Consider the following 23,886-nt stretch of genomic DNA (forward strand, 5'->3'; position numbering starts at 1 on the left):
GTCGATGTTATTTGTTGTGGAGGAATAATAGTCAACAGACTTGAAGTACATTTAATTTGGAGCTGCAAGCAGAAATGCAGCAAACTGGTAACTCTGGAGTAACCGCTTCCTGTAAAGGGAAAAGCATGTCATTTCAAGTGGAGCCGTGTGGAAAGCTTATGTGTAATCAGTATCTTACACAATGCCTAAAACTGTCAATGGGAATCAAAGGCAACATCATTGGATACACTTGGTTTCACAAATCAAACAGCTTTAGTGTCTCAGAAAAGGTAACCAATTAAATGGATTCTGTGAGGGAAACTCATTTCTCGCACCAAAATCAGATTTATCTTTGTAATTTACTCAGAAAAATCCCAATTTTTGAATCTTTATAACTGGAAAATTAAGAAAAGTGTATAAATATCAAATATTTTTTCCAGACTTGGACATTTTCTTTGGGGGTTTTTCTACATTTGAGATAAAACTGGTTTTCTGACCAATTACAGATCTTTAAAGTCTGACCTGCTGATTCTGATTTTTGTCGATTTGTCTGAAATGTTGCTAAACACAGCAAGTCACAGTTGGCAACAGAGGGGTTACTAACTGTGAATGTGCCAACATGACCTGGTGCGTTTGTTGGTCAAAATCTCTCACAGTAGAACAAGAGGACAACGATTAATAAGATCGACTTCAGATGCAAGTATCGGCTGATCATCAATCTCCCAAAATTAAGAAAATCGGAGTCGATTTATCGGTTCACCCCTAGATAAAAATTTGAAAACCTCATCATTTGTACATGTTGTTTATTTCCTGTAAAGGTGTCGTAAAGAAGTTTAAAGAAATCACTCGCCTTTTTAAGAACGTTTTATTTGTCGTTTCAAAAAAAAAAAATTAACACAAAAATAAAAAGCAGTTTCCTCCAAAAAAACCAACAAAAAAACTTGTTTCAATGCAGCAATAGGACGGTTAAGCTGACAAGAACTAACATGGTGATCACGATGCGCTCGCCAAACCTCCACTCCTCTCTAGAGGCCGGCGGCGTCTAGAGAAGCTGCGTTAAGCTAAAGCAACAAGGGAAGCAGAAATATGAAGAGGACAGTAAAAACACTTGAAAAAACAAATCCTTGAAATTTAGAACCGCTAATCTTTTCACCAGAAAGATTTAAAACAACTAATCCGACTAATTCACATGGAGTTAAATCTAAATCCCTTTTAATCAACGTTGGACTGAAGTGGTCAGCTCCCTTCAAGGCGCCACCTCTTCCTGAAATAAGGCATCAGAAACGGCTATACATGCATTCAGCTACTACGATAGGAGCGCCTTGAAACATGGCTGCCACAATACAAACACCTACAGGGCTGCAGAGGGAGGGAAAGAGTCTTCTCTCTCTTTACAAACACCGATGTCTGCTCCAACTCCGAGGACAGGGCGGCGTCTCGACGGCTGCACAGATATCGCAGAGGAAATGTGAGGTTGTGGCGAGCTGCGGTAAACGGTGATATGTTCAGAAGGCTGTCTGAGGAGGTAGAGGGGAGCCGGAGAGAGGGATGACTAGCAGGGAGAGCGGAGGAACGGGGAGCAGTGCAGGTTGGCGTTTATGTGAAGGTCAGCCCAGCTTCGTTGTAGACCTTGAAGACCTTCTCGATGGCGTTGACGTACGCGGCCGTCCGCAGGTCCAGACCCAGGTTGTACTTGCTTGCTGTGCGCATGATTTGCTGCAAAGGCAGATGTTAGAAAAGCTTATTTATTTTTAAAATGAGGAAAACAGAATCCTCTACAGTACTATAATGTTTCTATTGATTGAATTGGTGCAAAATCAACTAATAAGCAGCTTCAGAAAAGAAAGTAAATTGAAAATGTTGAAAACATGTAGCTTCACAGGTTCCTACTCATTTTTACTTCATAAATCAGGGGTGTCCAAAGTGGGGCTCGTGGGCCATTTGTGGCCCTTGGGGTGATTTTGTGTGGCCCCAACTGTAATTCAAGAAGAAAACAAATTTGATCTGTCCTGGTGAATGCAGATGCAAACTTTAATTTTATTCTGGGTTAAAGTATTACCAATATAATTGTCTAACAATGGGAAATGTCAAGTATAACACAAAGACTTTGCTGCACCATATCAGCTTTTATTTAATTTATTAAACGTGGTTAAATAAAGCAAGTGTTTTGAAAGAAAGTGACCACATTTGTTCAATCAGGCCCGAAAAAAAAAAAAAAAAAAAAATTAGATTAACTGTCTTTTATTTCAGAAAATTTGGAAAAATAATTAAGTTTTTGATCTACAACAAAAAAACAAAACTTTACTTGATTTTATTTATTCATTTATTTTTCTTTGCCTGCGAGTACTTCTGACTCAACAATTTTGGGCCACGTGACGAAAAGTTCGGACACCCCCAACATAAATGAGAAAAATCTCCAGAGTCCTTCACTCATTTGGGCTCATTTCAAAACAGAAAACTCCCAAATTCACCAAAAATTGTAAATTTGTGCAACTAGAAGTTGCACAAATTTTGCACAAGGACAAAGCTTGTGTAAGCTGGAAATGAAACACACAAACACAAAGACAATGGAAGGGGGTAAGGAATACTGGAAGAAGGAAAAAACATCTCATTTCAATGTGAAGCTGCAACAAAGCGTTTCATTTAAAAACTGTTTTGTTTTTTAAATTGGTGCATTATTGGAGCTTTTAGTTCATAACTTCTGCCTTCCTAACTTGGTGCCAAACTCACCCGGGCGGAGCGCTCCATGGTGTAGGCCAGACCTGAGTGAACAATGTCCTTCTCCGAGGCGCCCTGCAAATGAGGATTATTAAACACCAAATCATGGAGAAACTTTGGAAACAAAACAAATGCATCAGTTTTTTAAACCTAAAACATGGTAATGAATGATGTTTATCCTTTAGACAACGTGGATATTTTCTGGAGGCAGTGCTTTCTGGCAAAGATCTAGTAAAATATCTACGTTGCTTTAGCTTAGGAGAGCAGATTATACTCACAGCAATTCTGGCCTGGAAGTCGGCGGTGGGAACGATGGGGATGGGTCCTCCCTGCTTCCCAAACTTCCTCTCTAGACTCTCCTGCACTGACACTGGAGGGAGGCAACAGGGAAAGAAGACAGACGTGTGGATTAGTTTAGAGTTTTTTAAGATGCTTTCATACCAAGGAGACATACCGTGTTTCCCTGATAGTAAGACACCCCCGATTGTAAGACGTATCGGGGATTTCAGGGGGGTCGGCTAATATAAGCCGTACCCCGAAAGTAAGACATAGTGGGGCTTTTGGGGATAAAAAGAAAGTAAGACACTGTCTTACTTTCGGGGAAACACGGTATTACAAAGGCTAAAAGGTAGAAATGACCAAAGATGCAGCATTTATTCCTGAAATAAATAGGAGTACTTCACAAGCTTCTCAGTAGAAACATTTGTCCCACATTACTCACTTTGAAACCTAAAATCAATACTAATGTTGGTAAACTCATCTCTAGGATGACAGATGTGAATCAAAATGCAGGACAGTGACACAAAGTGGAACATCTGGTCAGTCAACCCAGGGTTGCATTTTTGTAACAAAGCCGTTGTCTTCTCTACGAAAACATATCAGCAACACGTCGGCACTTTAAATCTGGAAGTTCAAAGCAAACTGGTTCTACAAAGTACATTTTATTCTTCTCCATCATACATAGTGAATAATAACTTTACCCCTATATGATTGGCTGCTGTGAAATACAGAGAAGATATAAATACGCAGGAAAAGGCAGGAAAGAAACAACAACACTGTTGGAAGCCGCTAGCAGAACCACTAAACTGGGTAAGAAGATTTCTATTTGCTTTCACAGTTTTTAAATCACATTATTATTTTTATTTCTTTTCTTCATGACACAAGTACAGACAAAGATAGACCATCACGTATTTTAAAGAAATAAAGAAACCGCTTTCAGAAGATGTTTAGCTTTTTTCTTTCAATATCTTGGATCCATCTTAGCCATTTTTATAATTTCTTTTTTAAATATTTGTTTTTAGGAAGCTACCCAACATTGAACCATTAAAAATCTTGAGAGCAATTTTTTTTTTCATTTGACCAAGGAAGCAACCATAAAATATTCAGATCAAAAACATTGAGTTCATTTTTGAGGTTTCTCCCTGTGTTTTTAGGAAACAACTGAAACAAAAAAAATGGCCGAAGAGGTAAGTAAAGCCAACTTCACTGTGATTCCTCTCTAATGGAAGTGAAAAATGCAATTCCTAACCCCATGAAGGTTCTTAGGTAGTTTTTCTGCCAATGTTCAGTCCAAACACTTTGTGTTAAAAACAGAAATCTCATCCTGATGGTTTTTTTACACTGTCTAAGTGCCCTGTCTAAGTGCCCAATAAAGTTCTAATATTGCTCTTTTGGTTTTTCTTTTAATATAGACACTGAATCATTTCATATACGCTGAAGACAGACGTGGGCCAGGAAGAAGGAGGGATCGACATGAGCAATTAAGAAATTACCCAAATGTTCTGTATGAAGAGGGAAAAGTTTACTTGTTTTACACTAAGAATGTAGATTTATGGAGAGAGGAATTTCAACTGTTGTTTCAAGATCCAACAAATGTTTGTCATCAATGGAACACAGATCACGGCACCATTATGCTATATAATTCTGGGATGTGTGTGATCCATGGCAGACAAACAAAAAGGCAAAGGTTTTGGAAATGGTTTAGAACAAACATAGCAACATTGAGAGAGAGAATTAACCAACTTCATCATTAGCAATAAATTGGTTCACCAAACATCAGCACCTGTATGACAAATCAGCCACTGCTGACCTAAAGATCACTGTAGAGATGGCATACACTGTTAAATAAAACTATCAGATAGAGTTTTGTTATCCCTTTTTTTCATTCTGATGTTTGATGTGACATTTGACTGATTAATCACTTTTCTTCAGATTATTTCTCAACATTTTTCTTTTCATAACCATAATCTGGAGGTTATGTTAGGACTGCGGAGCGTTTTGTACTCACTGAGAAGGTGGTAGTTTGAGTCTCTCTCGTACTTGAAGGTCAGTCTCCCATAACTGACATGATTGAGATTCTTGAGCCACTCGAAGTACGACACAGTCACACCACCAGCGTTCAGGTACATGTCCTGCAAGGAAGAACAACATCATCATGTAGTCCTGATTGTTGCTACTTCTTGTGAACAAAATGTTTCCTGCAACCAAAAATGTGCTTCATAATTTGATTTATGTTCAATAAAATTTTCCTGTGAAATGTTTGTCTGTAAATTATTTAAAACTACAAACAGGAGCTTAAAAGAAAAACACTCTGCTTTAAAGAGTAATAAATATTATTGGAAACACAATAAAAAAGTCACTTCTTCTCGAATTTGTCTCTCTATTTATATGCATATATAAATAATAAGGTTAGCATTAAAAGTAAAATAAACACTTGAAAAAGTCATCTGCTGTTATAAAACAATGTAAATGCATTTAAAAAAAATAAAAAGAAGCAATTAAAGTGAATACAAAAACATTTCATGGGCTCAATATCCTGCCTATTCTTAGATAAATAATAAGAAATCAAAATCCAGAGAACAAAAAAATTAGTGTCTAAATATCTTTGCTTTCACAGCAACTCTCAACATTAACAGGGTTAATATATGTTTATGTATAACGAGTGACAAAAAGACATTTAAGTTTTCCTTTTAAAGAAAACACCTTCAGGGAACTTTCAGTTCATGCAGAGTTTTTACTTTAACGTTTAAGTTTTTATCTCTTTTTATTTTATTTTCAGCTAAATCACAATTGATCTGAGTCTAGGTAAATTCATGTCTGATGCAGGCAGCAGCTTGTGATTTGTTTGAGTATTTGAACAGGGAAACATGAATCAACTCATCAGGTTAAAACCTCAACAGGTGATGTACCAGTTAAATTTGACTTTATATATTAAACAAAAATTWGTTTTTTGGTTTAATTTAAATAAAATATCTGAATTTGAAGTCTGCTCACAGGAATAACCATGACGTTGTTCTCCAGGAAGATCTTGTCTGCCTCTGGGGTGGTGGGTCCGTTGGCTCCCTCAGCAATGATCTGACAGAAACAAAAGCTCCTCTTTAATGTAAATTCAAAAGGAAACATCAAATATCAGCCACCCTGCGTTAGCAGAAACCAGTGTTCACCTTCGCCTTGATCCTGCGGGCGTTGTTGCGTGTGAGCTGCTTTTCTCCAGCAGCAGGAATCAGGATGTGGCAGTCCGCCTCCAGGATGTTCCCATCGTATGGCTTGGCTCCCGGGAAGCCCACAATGGTGCCGTGTTGCTGCAAAGAGGGGAGAACAGACATATTTTAAAATTTATTCACAATAAAAGGTAAATCTAAAGTAAAGGAAGGTAAGGCGGCGGTGCTGGTACCAGTTTGTAATCCTCCAGCTGCTTTGGGTCGATGCCGTCTGGGTTGTAGATGGCTCCATCAATCTCACCAACACCCACACACTTGGCACCGAACCGGTGCAGGTACCTCATGGAGTGGAGACCCACATTACCGAAACCCTGAGGAGAAACAAATAAATAACTGATGAATACAGAGGTAAGACATTTTAAAAAAAAATTAAATTCCCTTCAACAGAAAACAAGTTCACATCACCGAATCTTGAATCAGCCCAACTAAATTAAAATACTAAATACTTTGGTGCCCTCTTGTGGCCAAAGTTGGTTCCACGTTCTTCTACTGCTTAATACAGTTAATACTCAGTTCTTTAYAAGTACTGAGACTTATAAATGCTTTTTTAAATTTTGCTTCCAGCTACAACATAAATAATTTGACAATATCAGCTTAATAAAAAAAGGTGCATCTCAAACTGCAAGAATATCAGTGAAAAGTTGTTTCAATTAATTTATTTTCAAAACGTAGCAATCGTTCGACTCAACTCCATTCAAAGAGCTACAGATGACAGATAATAAATTTCAGTCATTCTGAACAGATTGTGTGCTGGTCATCAGTTTTCAATCAACTGTTTTCATAAAATCATGATTTTTCTGCTCTTTTCTTCTGTTAGGAACAGAACGAGGCATTTGTTGTCCATCCAGCCTCTCTGGATGCTGTACAGACAGATGTTGCTTTTTCTCAGCATCAGTTATGTAACCACTGAGGAAGGTTTAGAGCACTTCATGCTTCCTTTACAGAAATGCTGATCTCATTTTCCTGCAGCACTTCGCACATTCCTGCACTGCCAAAGGTACCAATATGGCAACTCGTCATGAGGAAGAGGAGGAGAGACGCCACACCCAGTAACGCAGACGAAGGCTGCTAGCAAAGCAACCTGCGCCCACTTAAAGCCTCAGTGATGCCAGAATGCATCGACTAACTGCAACGTAGCAAAACACTAAGGCTGCAACCATTGTTATTTTAGTAATCAATTATTCTGACCATTAATTGAATAAAAAGCATTCTGCAGATTTTCCATTTAACCAACTAAATATTTTTATGCTATATTAGAAATATATTAAAAGATGAAAATAAACAGTTCAATTCCTTTTTTTAAATAAGAAAATAAATGTTTTATTTGCCAAAATCGAAAACATTGGCATTCCTTTCATGAATTTGAATCAGATGAAGTTTAAGTTATGCTACTTGAGGAGTTTTATGTCAAACGTATTTACAGAAAAAGGTGTTTTTACCTCAAATAGAAAAAAATGTGTATTTTTTGGCAGTTTTGGCTTAATTACTATTCTGAGTATGTTGTCATATAATTCCAAAATTATTTTAAAAAAGAAAAGAATGAGAAAGAAAAACATTCACTTAGCACAGTACAAGAGATCTGCTCTGTTAATTCTCATGTTAAATCTCTAGGAAAACTAATCTAAGAGCGACGTAATCCTCAGACACAAACAAGAGGATTAGGTTTAAAAAAAAATCCACATCAGGATTCAGCTGTTGTCTCCACGACATCATTTCCTCTCCGTTATTCCTCACTGAAACAGCCTCTCTGCAAACCTCATCCTTCTTCACTGACAGTGTAAAAATAAAAATGTAAAAACTGTAGAATCCATCAACCAGATGACTGATATTTGAATGAATCTGTATGGATAAAGTAAAGCTGCAGCCACTCAGCAGGCATTTTACTGAGTGAACTGCATCAGGGCGGCGTATCATGTTGCATTGTTGTCTAGAGAGCCGATAATTATAGAAAGCATTCTGGGAAAACAGCAGAGGCCACTGCTGAGGGGTTTTCTACCCACGTGTTGATGCTTAGTGGGTCTGTGTGCAAGAAACCCTCATTAGACGAATAAAACTGGGATTCATGGAGAACGCTGCTCTTTCACTGTTTGCATCTGCAGAAACTCCTCCTTTCACACCCGATACAAYGGYGTGTGTGTTTCAGACAGAGGGGTGAGTTTACTGAACGCATTTTAAACTTGATGACTTTTCAACCAAAGAACAGATTTCAGCTCAAATTGAGTTGCGGAAAGCTGAAGAGGGAGGCTCTTCCTTCTGTTTACTCATTCCTCTCTTACYGAGTCATCGTTTTCCATGAGCAGAGAAGGGAAACTTCAGCTCACTTTGACTGTGGTTTTCAGCGATCCATCGCCTTCACTGCCCTGCACAGGCATTCATCACAACCAGAAAGTTCAATGTGCTAAAGGGAAATTTTAAATAACATGAAGCAGCACGAGGTTGTAGAGAAGGAAGAAAAGAATGTGTTCGTTTCTAAATCTTTTCACTAATGAAATCCTGGAAGGTGCGATGCATTCAGTCAGCAAAACTTTGTAGAAACACYGTTRGCTACAAGCATCCACCAGCCGTTTCCATCTAGAGACTGAAACTTTTCCCCAGTCGGTGCTGAACTAAACTCCAGCTCAGACTGGATGGAGAACATCGGTCTTGCTGCAGCATCTCCTTTAGATTTAGGACTTTACTTTGACTAGACCAGCTTMMCACATAAAAACAGACCAATTCAAAAACTTTATCACTAATGAAACACRTTATATAGATTAATTACACACAGACGAATGTTTGAAGGCAAGCTTTCAAAAACTTTTCTGGTAGCACTTTGGCGTTAAAAAATACAAATGAAGTCACACAAAAAAAAATCCCTAAAAAATGTTCCAATTACGTTTTCTGGTATTTAGCAACTTTAAATAAGTTGGGTAATTCTAACTAACCTAAAACAAGAAAAGTTTAGACTTAACTTCAGATAGGGAGAAAAAAAAATTGCATCTTTTTATTAGGTGTATGAAAATACCTGCTTTCAACTGTAAACAATCTTTTCCAAATTTAGGCTTTTAATCAAACGTTACATTTCAATTTATKGCAAAACTGAATATCAAGCACTTTGAAAACACCAAATTGAAATTCAAGCATGTTCACAGATTTCAACAARCCCTGTGGCAGGCTTATGAATTTTATTTCAACAATGGCTTCCTATATGACAACATTTAATTCCTTCATTCCATATAGTCTCCTACAAATATGCTTTTTGTTAAATCATAATGTTTATASTTATCTCACCAGTACAACAAAACATCACAATAAAACTATAAGTCCATGTCGCCCACACTAAYCTACAGTAATAAAATCCCTAAACGCCAGCGTACCTGGATGACGAAGGTCTTGTCCTGGAAGCCCGGCGTCAGGCCCACCATGCTCATGTAGGACGCCTCATTGATGAAGTTCTCAATCCCGTGGAAAACTCCACGCCCGGTGGCAGAGATGCGACCGTGGATTCCTCCCTGACTGATGGGTTTTCCTGTCACACACGCATGGGCGTTTATGTCCTGCGAATACACAAGGAAGATCCGATTACATTTCCCTCTTTACTTAAACACAGATATGGACCAAATGTTCCAACAACTGGTGGAAACTGTTCAGTTTTAAGGATTTTTCTGCAGTTTGTGGATCGGCTCTGACTCGGGTGCCGCATCCCTGGCATACAGAGGCTGCTGCTCAATTTAATACACTGCCATCTGTGCAGAAAACAAAGCTCAACAAACATCAATACAAGCTACCCACAATCCTCTGCTCTCAGCTACCCTGCCCAGGAATCTGTCACCTTTACAAACCCAGTCAGGGGGAAACTGGACCAAAGGGGACAGGAGTGCCCTGGCTTCAAGGAGAGGAAAGTTAAACAGGTTGTCATAATTCAAAGTTTAAAAGATTTTGCTTGCTTATTGCCATTTACAATTATTTTTGAAATATTAATAAAAAGGAGTGAGTGATTTCTATAAACTCTCCGTGCTATATAGGTCTAAGTTTTGCAAATTGAAATGTTAGGAAAGTGTAGTAACCTGCTTTCAGCYAGCTGCCTCCAGTCACTAATAAGTTATTTTGCAACTTATTAGAAAAATACATCATAATTCAGGAACAGTGTTATRAGGTTTGAAACTCAAACTCTTAAAATTGTAAAGATTAATTTTCCTGTAATGTTGAATCATGAATACATCATTCAAAAAAAGAAAGCATGCATAGTTAAAGATAAAAGTAGCAAATTCTTATTTTAGAGCTACAAACAGAAGAAGTTTGGRTGGTTTCAAGTATTTGACCTCTGACCTGAAATGCTGCTGCTTGCAGCTTTTAGCATGCAGAAATTCCCATCATACATAAACAAGATCAATACTAGGAGAGTTCAAAAACTATCTGATGCACTATTGCTTTAAAGTATTTAAGAAAGAAAAGGAAAACAAAGAAGTGAAATCAGATTTTCTTTAATTATTTCTAGTGAAACTGTGATAAACGGGGAACAGAAAAAGGCTCTGGCTTCGGTTTCAGAAGCTGCTGTAAGGGAGAAAGAAATAGGAGGAATGTCTTGTTTGSTGAGCTGKGAAGGGAGGGGCAGGAAATTATCGCTCGTGGTTTACATGTGACTCATTTCTTGTTTTTAATTTAGCCTATTTTTAAAAGGTTTCCACCACACTCTCCATCCAAGTCAGACAGGGTCGGTTGTGCATGCTGGAGAACTCACGGTGTGTGCGATGGTGTTGGCGTAAGTGTCGGCGATCCAGGACATTTCCCTCTCTCCGGTGCTCATGTCTGGCGCCGGGACATCGATGCCAGGCCCTGAGGAGCGGAGAGGAAGGAAGGAAAGGAGGGAGAAGTGGAGCTTCAGTAAATGGTGCAGGAAGGCTTTGATTCACAGCAGAGTGGAGAAAAGATGGCCTGCATGCTTTACACTGCACAGTGAAAATGATCACATTTTAAACTGGATGCAAAGAACCAACAACAAAACGCTCCACTGTGTTTGAACTGAACACAGCAAATATTTGCCTGTATTCAGTGAGGCTRCGTAGAAGCAATCACCAGGCTGAACTGGTGATTGCTTATACAAACAAATCTGGCGCACCAGATTTGTTTGTATATGTTGAAGCGTAGGACATTTAAGAAGAAGAAAAACGAAGGCATGTTCCTTTTGATTTTTTTTTCATGTTTGTTTGAATCTCCGTCTCACAGGTTTTTGATTTTCTCCACTTTGACCAAGTAAATGTATTTACCATAYAGGTCCACCTCATTAAATCTGATCATCAATGACAAGTCGATTCATTTTAGTAATTTTATTTAAAAAGTTAAATATTATTCAGTCTCTCCAGGGTGTTTGCAATGTTTGTTATGATTGTTGTGACCTAAAAGTACTGATGTCAAGCACCTTTTTCCAAAACGTTGCAGTCCAAGTTGTGATTTTTTTTACAGCTTTATTTTTGGTTTTACAAAAAAGTTGAAATTGCTCCATATAACTTTTCCTTTCCTTCTCTTTGTCTCAGCATGTTATAATCCCTCCTTACCCGAGAAGCCCCTGCATCATCGTCCTGCTGCTGGCCTCTGGTCTAATGTCTCCTCCCTGACTCTTTGCTCTATCGTGACAAAGATTTACTTTAAATATGTGGAAAGCAACAGTGAGCACAACTTCTGCACAGAAATTAATGATGATTGGGTTTATTTCTGCTACTAATTAGCTAGCAAGGGATGTAAAATAGGTAATGATCTTGTTAAGAAGCTCAGTATGATACACTGGATTAATTAAATGTGCAGCATTTAACCAGGCAAATGTTACCGTTTTTGCACACATGCTTTCATCTTGCAGCTTTCAAGAAATTGTTTATTTCYGTTTCATTTATTGTTTGTTGTGTTTTATTTTGGATATTTAAAATATATTCTAGTTAAAGTGTTCTTTAAAAAAAATTAAAGTTTATCAGAGAATKAACKTGTATCAAAATATTACTTGTAAATGGTCTCTAAACAACAATGTTTTTGTTTATTGAAATACTTACTAGAGCAATTTATCATCCAGCAAAATACGTCATCATGAACGGCCTAAGTCCACGGAAAATTGGCGAATGATGAGTAAATTTGCAATAATAGTTTCTATCACAACTTCCTGGAGGGACTGATTATTGGAAAGTTAAATGGATGACAGAAGATGCAAAACATCTGAACTGAACTGCAGCCCAGAGCACAAAGATCCTCCTTTCAGGTGGAGACAACGGTTTTACTCATCAGCAGGATTTAASATCCTTTTGACAGCAAACACTTTCAACTTTTATGACCGGTTTAATGTGCTTGATGGACCAGCAAATGGAACTGATATRWACCCCAACAGAGAATCTATGGAGTCAAAGGAAAGATGAGACGCCAGACTCAATGGCGCAGCAGAGACAGAGACRAGTTTCTGCAAAGCCACGACACACTGATGCAGCAATTTATGYAAAAAGAGGTGAATTTAAATTTTCTGAAGATCTAATTGAGGTTTTCATTAAATTAATTAAAATTTTAGAAACTTAGACTTTATCCTGAATGAGYAGGAAATGGAAATATTATTCACATCCTTCACAYCAAGATTTGAACCCAGCAAATCTTATTCCAGAGCAAAAGATTTCAAAAACTTACCAATAAAACCCTTTTTGGCCAGTTCAATGGTGAACCTCCTGGTAATCTTCTCCAGCTCATTATCCTGCAACAAAATGTTACATTTACATCTTTTCTAGGAAATATAAACTGCRGTACTATCTGTGCTTTCTCGTTTTGTCGCAAAAGTCTCTAATAAACTAGAAAAAGTAGCTAGACTTGTCTCTTTTTTGGGAAAAAACGAGTCAGTAAAATATGTATAACGCCCGATTCCAATCGRGTCTGAAACCACATGATCAGGCTCAATTTTCATGATCGGATCAGGGCATCATTAGTTTTTATATTCCTACAAAGGGTGCTGGTTTGTTAGATCACCAAGACACTGCTTTACGACAAATATTTGAGTCTTCACCTGATGAAGATTTTCACTTTTGTCTTGGATTGACATTGTGTTACACTTTCAACTTTGAGTTTTATGTTTCTAACGTAACATCATAACTCTTTGGCAGGTTTGTCCCACGTTTGACAGTTTTATGCCCTTCACTCCTTTCTCCATTTTTTCTTTGATAAATTTCTCAACTATGTTGAAATTACTTCATCCTTTATGAGTTACAACCCCAGYAGAGTTGTGTACAAAAAGTTGTAAAACCTGCCATTTAAACACTTTTATTTCTCAAGACATAAGAAAAGGAAGTCCTGGCTGTCTTACAGAATAGTTCCTGGTGTTGATCTTCACTCCAGCTTTGGCACCTCCAAATGGCACATCTGGAAAACCAAATAAAGTGTGTAAAGAGCAAAAAACAAAGCAGGGAAACGACGTACGGAGCAGCATAATTAGTACAACCAGTGATGAAAAATAGTAGTGATGAAACATATGCAACGTATGGAGCTTTAGGTGATGATCAGCAGAGGTTAAATTTGAACTCTTACCAACGACAGCGCACTTGTAGGTCATCAAAGAGGCCAAAGCTTTCACCTCGTCCACAGACACGTCGGTGCTGTAACGGATACCTGAAGTAAAAACAACAACAACAAGGAGGAAGTTACAGAAAGAGCCACCATAAAGAGAAAACCTGACAACACAGACTATTGGTAGAGAAGGCCAATATAAGCTCTTGTGCTTAATGAGATGAAACTGTTTTGAAGCTCTAAAACAAGAATTTTTTTTTCCTGAAACTTTCCTTTAAAAAAAGGGCAAACAGATTTGATAGGAAGCTGTGAAGGCAGAATGAGGACCCTGCACCGCTAATGATTACACAATACCAAACAGGGGTCAGAAATCAGTCGACACTTGGGTGTACTTTGCTGCACGGGTGGAGATTGAGGGAACCAATCACTGCCCTCCGTTCCAAACCCATCCCTCAAGCTACACTCGTTGCTTCCTGTTGTCTGGCGTTTACTACTGTTACTATGGCAACAAGTGCCCTGTAATGAGATCATAAAAAAACCAGGGTGGATGTTTCGAACTACTCCATCTTACTGGCACATTGCCTGTGTGAGTGTAATTTAACAGCAGCTACAAAAATAGCACAACCAGAGCGAAATCCAAGGACGTCCTGCACGAACAGGAGACAGCGCGTCGTTTTATCAGGATTACAAGAGTTGATTATGTCTGTTCAGAACCAGAAAAGGCTTCACGTAATTACATATTTATGTGTTGCTGCTGCAGGAGCCTCTCTTTCCTTGTGTGCCATTACTGGAAAACAGTTTAAAATTGTAAGCACAAGAATGAAAAGCATCAGAAACAAAGCACCATCTCTCAGAGTGCAGCAGCTGCAGCTCTCCCCCTTTCATCCAAAGATCAGCAGATCAGACTGAGRCCAGAGGACAATTTAGAGCTCGCTGATCAAATTAAATGGCAGAAGAAAAAAAATACATGGTTCCCACATATCCAACCATCCGTTTATCCACCCAACATGCAGCCCACCGTAGCAACAGAAACCAAAACAGATCTGAAAACATTCCTCTAAAATAAAGAACAGAATCTGACTGTTAAAAAATCTCTCATATCAGAATTGAAAGTACTTTCAGTACTTTGATTAAATTAATTTCTATAGCTAGACTCAGACAGCTCAGCATATTGATGTGTTGACTCCAACATTTTATCTACGGATTATTGTGCAAAGGATTCTTCATAAAAAAAAGAAAATTACAGACAAACCTAAAYATCCTCTTCATGAGACTGTCATGCAACAACAAGCTGTCTTGAGTCAGAGGCTTCTTCAGATATGATGCAACACAGAGTGCTACAGGAGATCCTTCATAAATGAAAGCAATTGAAATATTACAACCTCAAAGAGGTCGAAATCTAACCAAGTCAGACTGAAATATCTTCCAGTATTTGGTTCTGCAGACGGAGATTCGACACAGAAACCAAAACTCAGAGAGCGAGAAGAGGAGGAAATAAGAACTTCAAACCCACATGACACAAATTCACTTCTCTACGAGTTACAACTTTTAGTTTTCCTCTGGGATTGATGCAGTATTTTTTAATTAAGCATAATTTCTGTATCCAGTGTTACTTTATGAGTTTTTTTTATCACTACTGCTTCACTTTTATCATCATATTCTTACAGCAACACTTTTATCAAATTTAATTTCTAAATTTTATACCCCCCCCTCAATGATTATGAAAAAATTATCTAATCTTGGGTACATTAAAGTTTAGGTTTCAGAGGGATCTTTTTGTTTTTTGGTGTCACTTCACATTGATTCTGTTCTTTGGGTCGTTTTTTATCAAGTCCCTGTTGAGAGGTTGAAGGTCTTTCTTTTTATATTGTCTACAACTTTAGGTGTTGCTCATAGCTGGAACAAAAGGATGAAAGGATATTTTATTGGCTTTATCTGGGTGCATAATTCACCCAGATAAAGCTAAAATGCTGATATAACTTATTTTAAAAGGGTAATGCTTCTTCTAGACAAACTTTGATTAAATTGGAAGTCGAGAGGAACTTTATCAAGCTCTTTTTGATTTGTCTTCTAAATACTGAAGAAAACGGGAGAAAAAAACGGGAGAAAAAATATTTAAGAATATATATCCCTAACTTTTTAAAATTAATTAAAATACCTGGAAATAAACTACATAGATACTGTGGGAGTTTTTCCAGCTTTWGCATTTGCTGGTCAGAAAACTAATTCAGATTTTGCAGGACCAACCTGCTGATCCAATTCTGATCTTTGATGCCCATCTTTCTGTGTTTTTTCAGCAAACTAGAATAAACCCACTCCTCTTGAGCGACAAATGTAAAACATCCCAGACTTATTGATTGATGATTATTTTCCAGCCCATGTAAAACTGAACATGCATCCAGATCCCTACAGGTCTGGTAAAAAGCAGCTTTGTAAAGTTTGACATCCATCAGTCACCTTGGATCTTAAAGGGGCAGGTGACTGCACGCATACACCTGCACTGAAGTGCAAAAACAACCTCTGCACTTTGCAGTTTGCTCYGAACTTAGCCAAGGGTCTGCACAATGCATCAATCATTAAACCATATGAAAGATAACAACTGCTGCTTATGTTCTTATTATCAACAGATCTGCTATGAAAGTCATGCTATTGCATCCCAATTTCATAGTTGGGCGAACCAGAAAAACTGTYGACTACTTTAGGTGAGTAWAAAAAAAWWMMAAWTTKKTTWRRMSRWKSMRKYCYWMMWWAARKWMMRGRWTTAWTTYCMRSMRKWAWKGKTTWAARRRKKSMRGRAMCMAWKKTYYKKKKWAAAAAAAAAAGTGATCATCTGACACCTCACTTCTCCAGTTTTAGGTCATTTTGTAAATCTTAGAGATTTAAAACAAATACAAATTTACTYGGTTGGCACTACAAAGCTAGCTGTAGCATTTTGTATTAGCAAGTAAGTATTACTACAGAAAGTAGGCTTTGATMGTTCAAAAGAAATACGGAGGAAATTTTYTACACTGTCCGGATTTTCTGTTCACTAAAYGTCTTGCTCCCTCTCGCTCTCTCACAGCCTGAATGAACCCCAGAAATGTCAACTGGTTGTAGAAAAATCTATTTAAAATTTATTCTTACATCTCCATAGTTCCTTCAACTTTTTTTCTGAACACTTTTTGGTTATCAAAAATGGTAAACCAAGTTTTTAATCAAACTTCCTCAATAAATATAGTTATTGTTATCTTACCTGTAAGGAYTCACTTTATGAGAAACAGCCTGAATAGACCACAGAAATGTGTCAACATGAGATCATCACATTTTAATACTTCAAGCTTCATTTTTATACATCGCACCGATGCTGAACATGTCTAACTTCGGGTCTCCCAATGCTAAGCAGTGTCAGTGTGACCCAGTGGTACTCAGTATGGTATTTTCACTGATCAGACAACTCATTTTTGAGTTCCCGGCCGATCAGTCACCAAATTCTCTACATGTCTCTAGAMAATCGGTGAGAAAGGAAAGTTAAAACTTCTGGGAATTGGTTCGACCTGCCTCTGCAACCATTAACCTTTAGCTTACTGGCACACATGTGATACAGAAAACCACATATTTTGCTTTAAAACAGGKTTTTTTWATTGTAAACCAGGATCACGACCAGCTCGCTGTCGGTTTTCACGATACAGACAGATTTATTCTAACGACACTGATTTTTATAGACTACTTTGAGACACAGACAGACAATTAAAGTGGTAGCTATTCAAAAGGATTGCCCATTACTGCTCAGTCATTTAGTAGAGAAAAACATTAGATTTCTGCCTTGTGGCATTAATGGTTAAATGGCAATTTATTACAGTTTTGATACGAATGCTTTATAGAGTAAATCTAGAAATTTACACCGCTTTAGGTTCTCTCCCCAGCAATGAAACTTCTGCTGTGAAAGGCCAACAAACACAAAGGTGTGGCCCTTTTCCCTGCCTCCCCTCCAGCAACTCTGCTGACAAATAGTAGTGTCTATATAAACACCCACCCTCGTACGTCACGTCTCATTTTTCAAATAGTCCAGCTCAAATTACTGCTGCTTTGAAACTCAAAATTCAAACCACAAGGCATCCATGAGGCAAAACTTACACAAACAGAGCCACTTTGATCACTAGCAGTACTTCACAGTGAGTCATGGTGTTAACATGATGAGTGAAATCATGGGCCAGCATAAAAATATGCAACAATGTAAGCTGGTGATGGCAACAAAACATACTGGTACAATAATCCAGGATTCATGAAGCAAGAATATAAAACAAACACCTACATTTAGTTTAGCTTTCCAGTGCTTTCAGTGTATCACATTAGATTATTTTGACTCTTCATAAAGCAYTGTGGTACAACAAGCTGATATTGGYTGGTTTATTAATCAGCCTATCTGTTCCTGCATCAAGCCTGCAGCTAAACACAAGGGCTGCTTGCAGCTTGGCAACTGTATTTTCAAACAGTGTTAGCTTAAAAATGGTGGCGCTTTAGTTTCCACAGCATGACCCTCTGTGTTTTTGCAACTGGAAAAATTTCCAGACAGCCAATTTTGTCTCTCTTGTCAGAAACGCAAATATGTACGAGCTCTCTTTAAACCAGCAGAGCAGCATTACTTTATGCTCCATGCAGCAGGAAAAAACTCCAGAGACACTGGCATTTTGTTAAAAGGATTTTTAAAACCTCATAACTCTTTGATACATACAACTTATAATTGCTCACAACCTCAATATACATCTGACTGAAAGGATTCAGGAGAAGATTTTGGCATCTTAATGTGCTCACTTAAAATCAGCTTCAAATAAAGTTGCTTTGGTAAGTTAGTATTTGAAAGATATTTTATCAGGATAACAGTATATTTGCATTCATTTATGAAAAGCGTTATTTTGAAGACATTATGAATAAGTATGTTACTGCCTTTGTTTCTGTAGCTCACATTTTTGTTCCAGTTGTTGGATTTATGACTACAGTAAAGGCGGAACAATTTATTCACGACCAGCTTCTTATTTGCTGATGTGGGTGGAAGTTTTAAAAATCCCCATTGTTTGAGTTACAACACACCCAGAATTCACTTTGTAATAMRTTTTATTTACTTTGTATTGCAGACATAGCCTCAAAGTCAAATTCTGATCTGACAAATTAGGAATGTCTGATTTATCTGGAGTAGAAATTAATRTATGACCTGATCTGACATGAGAGCACATACTTTTTCAACCTGAAAAACTGGAATCAGACATGCTAAACATGTAGTAAAAGTCAAAATGAAAGCAACAATTAATCCCCCGCATAATGTATTGATGCCAACGGTTGAGATTCTCACTGTTCAATTGCAGCAAAGTCAACTTTCTGGCTCTAAAAAGGTAATTATTGGTAACCTTATTAATATTTATTCCACCCTCTGTGCATAAGTAGTTTTACAGCAACATACCTTTTTTTTTTTTTTTAAACTTTTTTTTTTTAACTAATATTTCAAAGAAAGACTTTAATTGAGTGCACTTCCTGGATATTTTACCCACATAAAGTTTCTTGTTTTAGTCRAATATTCATCAGATACACAACTTATAGTAAGTTTTCTTACACATGTCTATAAATATAGTTGTTCTAATGTCATTGTCATTCAATTCACCCCGTTGAGCCATTTGAAGGTCAAGTGAATATACAGTAAATGGTAGACAGCCACTGGAAATACTTTGCACTGTTCCTCCAAGATATATGTTACCTATTGTAAGACATGACTTCTGAGCTGACTGTATGAAATCTGCTCTAAAAATCAAGATTTACTTCAACATTTGCTTCATGTTGCAAAACAAATTGATTCCACCTGAATTTCTTATTTTGTAAAAATGTAATTTGTTTCTTCTTTTTTATTTTAATCTCCAAAATGATAGAAGTTGCACATAATGTTATATTTTTGTTTCTGATGACAATTTTCACAAATTAAATAAGATGTTCAAATCAAATTTTTTTTATTTTTTTTTTTAAAGAGATATACATTTTACTTTTACTTGAGTAAATGTTTGGAAGACTATCCTTTACTTTGAGTAAAAATATACTGCCACTCTTGCTTCAGTATATTTTTTGGCTACTCTACCCACCTCTGGCTACAATTGTCATGGCAACATGCAAATAAATGTAAACATTATGCTAGTTTTTAGTGATCGAGTTGTGGGACACAGCTTTCAACACATTTTAATATTAAGTGAAGAGTATAAATTACCCAAGAATGTCAAATTTATAAATGTGCAAACAATGCTTATGTTTAATCTACTTAAATGATCTTGGCATCGCCTGAAATGTGTTTAATGCTCTTTCAAACAGATCCTACAACTTTAGATTTTTTTTTCCAAATATGTTTATAATAACAGTTAAAGGTGAAACTTATTCACAGCTTGTTGCAGCTACATACAAGCACTATAAGGTCACTGTAAACTATGACACTAGAGCGAAAACACTGCTAATTCTTCTAAAAACCACTGTTGTGTTCACTTAAAACAAATAAAATATGTGAATTTGTGACGCACCATAAACACCTGCTGGATTGTGTTGAAGTTTGTTGAAAAAGCTAACGTCACTGCTAACTAATGCTACATAGCCTGCTAAAGCTAGCCGTCAGAGACAGCTCCAGAAGAAGAGCAGGTTCTGACTCGGTTCTTACCTCCTTTGCATGGTGTCCTGTGCTGGCTGTGCTGGGCGCGATACCCCTCCACCACCTCCCACTCTCCGTTATCCCTCTTGATCGGGAAAGACACGCTCAGGACGTGATTGCACGGCTTGATGATGCGCAGGATGCCGCGAACACGGTGCCTTTTCTGCTCGGAGCTCTCCCTGGTCTTCAGGTCCTCCACCAACTTGTCCTCAACGATAGTGGCACCGCGGTCAAAGAACCCTTCGACCATCTTGAAGAAGTTCGGGTCGTCGGGCTGCTCGGCCGCGTCGGCATAACGGCGGACCCGCATCAGGGAGGACGACACCGGGAGAGCGGAGTCAACGCATCCCGAGGCCAGGGCACTTCCCGCAGAGCGGCTCAACAGCTCTCCGAAATAGCGATACATGACTGAAACAAGCTAACTGTGTAAACAAGCTGCTAAAGAATTAAACTAAACAACGAGAACGATGGGGGTGACGAGAGGAAGGGGGGGTTGAATGAAAGACACAGCAGCTCCGCACCGTGTCCCTTCGTCTGGCAGAGTGGGAAATAGCATGCTGTGAGAGTTTGCTTTAAAAGGCAGCGCGAGCCAGGGGAGAGGGCACCGCGAGACAGACGCACGCGGAGCGCAGGCACGAGTCCACTGACAGCGCGCGCTCCCGCTTTTAAAAAGCCAAAAAAATGCCCCTTACACCAAATTTACCAGGGCGGAAGCTTTTTTTTTTTTAATCAGTGAACAAAACAAAAGAATCCAAAACAAAATAATATTTCCTTATTTATTACACATATGTCAAAATAAGGTAGSCGGGTCAAATCCTGCCTGCTGTAGCTCTATTCTATACGGCCACATAAAATTAACTTTAAGATAACAGTTGTGTACTTAGATATTATTTTATCAATAAAATTAAAACAGTTTTTGTTTCTATAAAACCAGGAGTAAAAGTAAGCGGGTACTGCGTACCACTAAAAGACTTAGCGGGGATACGCAGCACCTGCAAGAGGGGGACGGCTCTCTGCTGTAAAAAAATCTGTGGGTGTACCCACTAATTAGCCATGACTGATTAGTCTTTCTAGAACTAATCAGTTCTAGCACTTAATCAAACACTTAATCGTGTTTGATTAAGTCAAACACGACTTAATTAGTTAATAAATACCCCCCCTCATTTCATATTGTTTCTGAACCTTTCGTGTTATGCTAGAGCAGGGGTGCTCAATACGTCGATCGCAGAAGATTTTGGGTCGATTTCTGCAGTAGGTGACAAACTGAACGGCGCCAGGACGTTTGAAATCAWGACTGATGACTAGCAGCCACTGACTTTGAATGTACTCACGTTTTGCGAGCCTACGTTTGAAGTGCGACTTGGAGAAGAGTTGCACACCCGTTCAGATGCTTGAAAGTTAACATCCATATTTTTGACAGATCCCCTGTCCTTGTTCAGCCCAATAAGCCCGCAGCTGACGAAGAAGATCACGTTTCCACTGCCAGATCAGCCRCAGTTCCAGGATCTGGCGGGATCGTAGTGCCGCTGTTAGCAATGCTAACGTTTTGAGGACGATGGTTCTGTTTCATCTCCGCTAAGAGGTTTTTAAAAAAGCCCGTAAGCTCGGGCATTTTCTTCCTCACCATCTTTGCCGCGGTTGTCTATTTTTCGTTCCCTTCCCTTTCTGTTCTGCGCTCCACTGTCATACTTTCTGTTGTCCGCCATAAGGAGAAAATATTGACTGATGCCCCGCCCCCATACGTAAGTTGCGTCAAATTTGGACCAATAATAATCAAGCATTCATGATCGACGTTTTCCAAAAAACATTTTCAATGACACGCTCAAAATCTTCTTACCCAGTGATAAAATTAATAATAAAAAAGAACTAAAAGCAACTAAATATTTAATTTGAAGTTAAATATTTAGCTTATTAACTACATATTTTGTTTGAAGTTTAATATTTAGCTTGCCAACTAAATATTTATATCGAATTTTAATATCTTAACTTTTTTATTAGCAATTTAATTGCTAATACTTMGTTTGAAATGTTGATATCAATAWATTAATAAATAAGAATTTAAAAATACACCTCCATTTTTTTGCTTTCATGACTAAATAGCCAAAATGACTGCTTTTTGMCTGTAACTTTACAAAAAGGTACTCCAAATTGATGTGGYCTTCATATTACATGATTGTTGATTARAGGGGCATCAACAGATGCAGTAAGTCTCCCTTAGGAGACATGAAGGCTTGGCTATTTAGCACCCATAAACCATCATATTATTGAATATTACTCATGTTTCAATGAATGATGAATATGGATTTGGATCAAGATACTTCGTTTGAGGGCAAAAGCCTTCTGCTGTTATTTGTACCGTAGCCAGGTCATTCATTAGCTTACTTAGAGCAACAACAAGGGAAAAAGTTTTGTACTTTGTGGTTTGATCAAAGGGTCTCTGTGAGGCCTGCTGTCATCAGCACTTCCCTGATCTGTTGGGTAAATGACACAGCTAGATTGGATCTGCAGAGGTCCAGATTTCACTCATCAGTCATTAACTTTCCATTTAGCACAAATGATTATTGAAGGAGCTAAACTGATGTCTGATTGTTGTGATGGCATCACTCATCAGTTGATGGTGATGGATCTGGGCAGGAAAGATCTCCTGTAGCAGTCTGTATTACAGCAAATTTGAAGAAGCCCCTGACTAAAGACACTGTTTTTCTAAGACAATCTGGTAAAGGGGGCGGGGGGTCCATAATTTTCTTGATTTTATGTAAAATCCTTTTAAAAAAATTGTCGCACAAGAAACTTACAGCAACAAAAGCAAGAAATTATGTTCCTTATGTGAATAAAAGAGAAGCGATTGATCATATATGCCATTTTTACAGCGATGAAGCAAAGTTGATCTTTGCAGTAGTTAAGTAGATCAGCCAGTAAGCTTTTTAATTGTCTCTGGAGAATTGTAGGTGCAGATTATCTTCACATATAATTGCAGATGCTGGTAGATCAGTGTTATCTGTTTCGGCCTGCCTGTAATCATCCAGAAATAAAAACAGGCCTCACAAAGACACCGACTCAGCAACAGTGTAACAGATAGTGCATGCATGCTGCTGAACATGGGGTTGTTCATTCAGGCTGAAGCACAACCCTGTGGATAAGTCGTCAACTGGTCAACATRGCGCTCAGTGCTGAGCGCGTCTGCATGAGGCCCTGACCCCAGACCTGCACCTGTGGACTCTGCACACGCGATAAGATTAGATTCATTTCCTGGGATGCAAGTGCAAATATCAGYCCATGTGGCTAAACAGCAGAACAAGTGCACAATTACACAACACTGTATGAAACACAWCAGGYTTCATGGCTCAGCTGGGACTTTTACATGCAGGCTTCAGATCTGTTTGAAGTTMATCTTTTATGTCCAGTCATTCATGTACAAACGAGTCTTTCATTAAATTAATGCAATAATGCTGCASCTTATCTCCCGTCCAAGTGATCATAAACGTTATCGGCTCTAAAAGYTGATATCCTGACTTTAGACGGAGATGAAACAAC

The 23,886-nt window shown here is 38.1% G+C and overlaps 1 protein-coding gene across 1 annotated transcript; it reads right to left on the reverse strand.

Annotated features, from left to right (window-relative positions):
* Positions 1–827: 827 nt before the first annotated feature.
* On the reverse strand, positions 828–20,970 carry glud1b (glutamate dehydrogenase 1b). The gene is made up of 13 exons (XM_008437063.2): positions 20,362–20,970; positions 13,722–13,802; positions 13,501–13,556; positions 12,834–12,897; positions 10,918–11,012; positions 9,554–9,733; positions 6,371–6,508; positions 6,141–6,278; positions 5,971–6,051; positions 4,985–5,108; positions 2,976–3,067; positions 2,710–2,772; positions 828–1,695 (listed from the first exon to the last, which is right to left on the reverse strand). Exons 1-13 carry the CDS (start codon positions 20,756–20,758, stop codon positions 1,576–1,578), a joined length of 1,629 nt encoding a protein of 542 aa, XP_008435285.1. The 5' UTR covers positions 20,759–20,970; the 3' UTR covers positions 828–1,575.
* Between the last annotated feature and the right edge of the window lie 2,916 nt (positions 20,971–23,886).

Source organism: Poecilia reticulata, linkage group LG19, assembly GCF_000633615.1.
Source record: "Poecilia reticulata strain Guanapo linkage group LG19, Guppy_female_1.0+MT, whole genome shotgun sequence".
Classification (NCBI taxonomy): domain Eukaryota; kingdom Metazoa; phylum Chordata; class Actinopteri; order Cyprinodontiformes; family Poeciliidae; genus Poecilia; species Poecilia reticulata.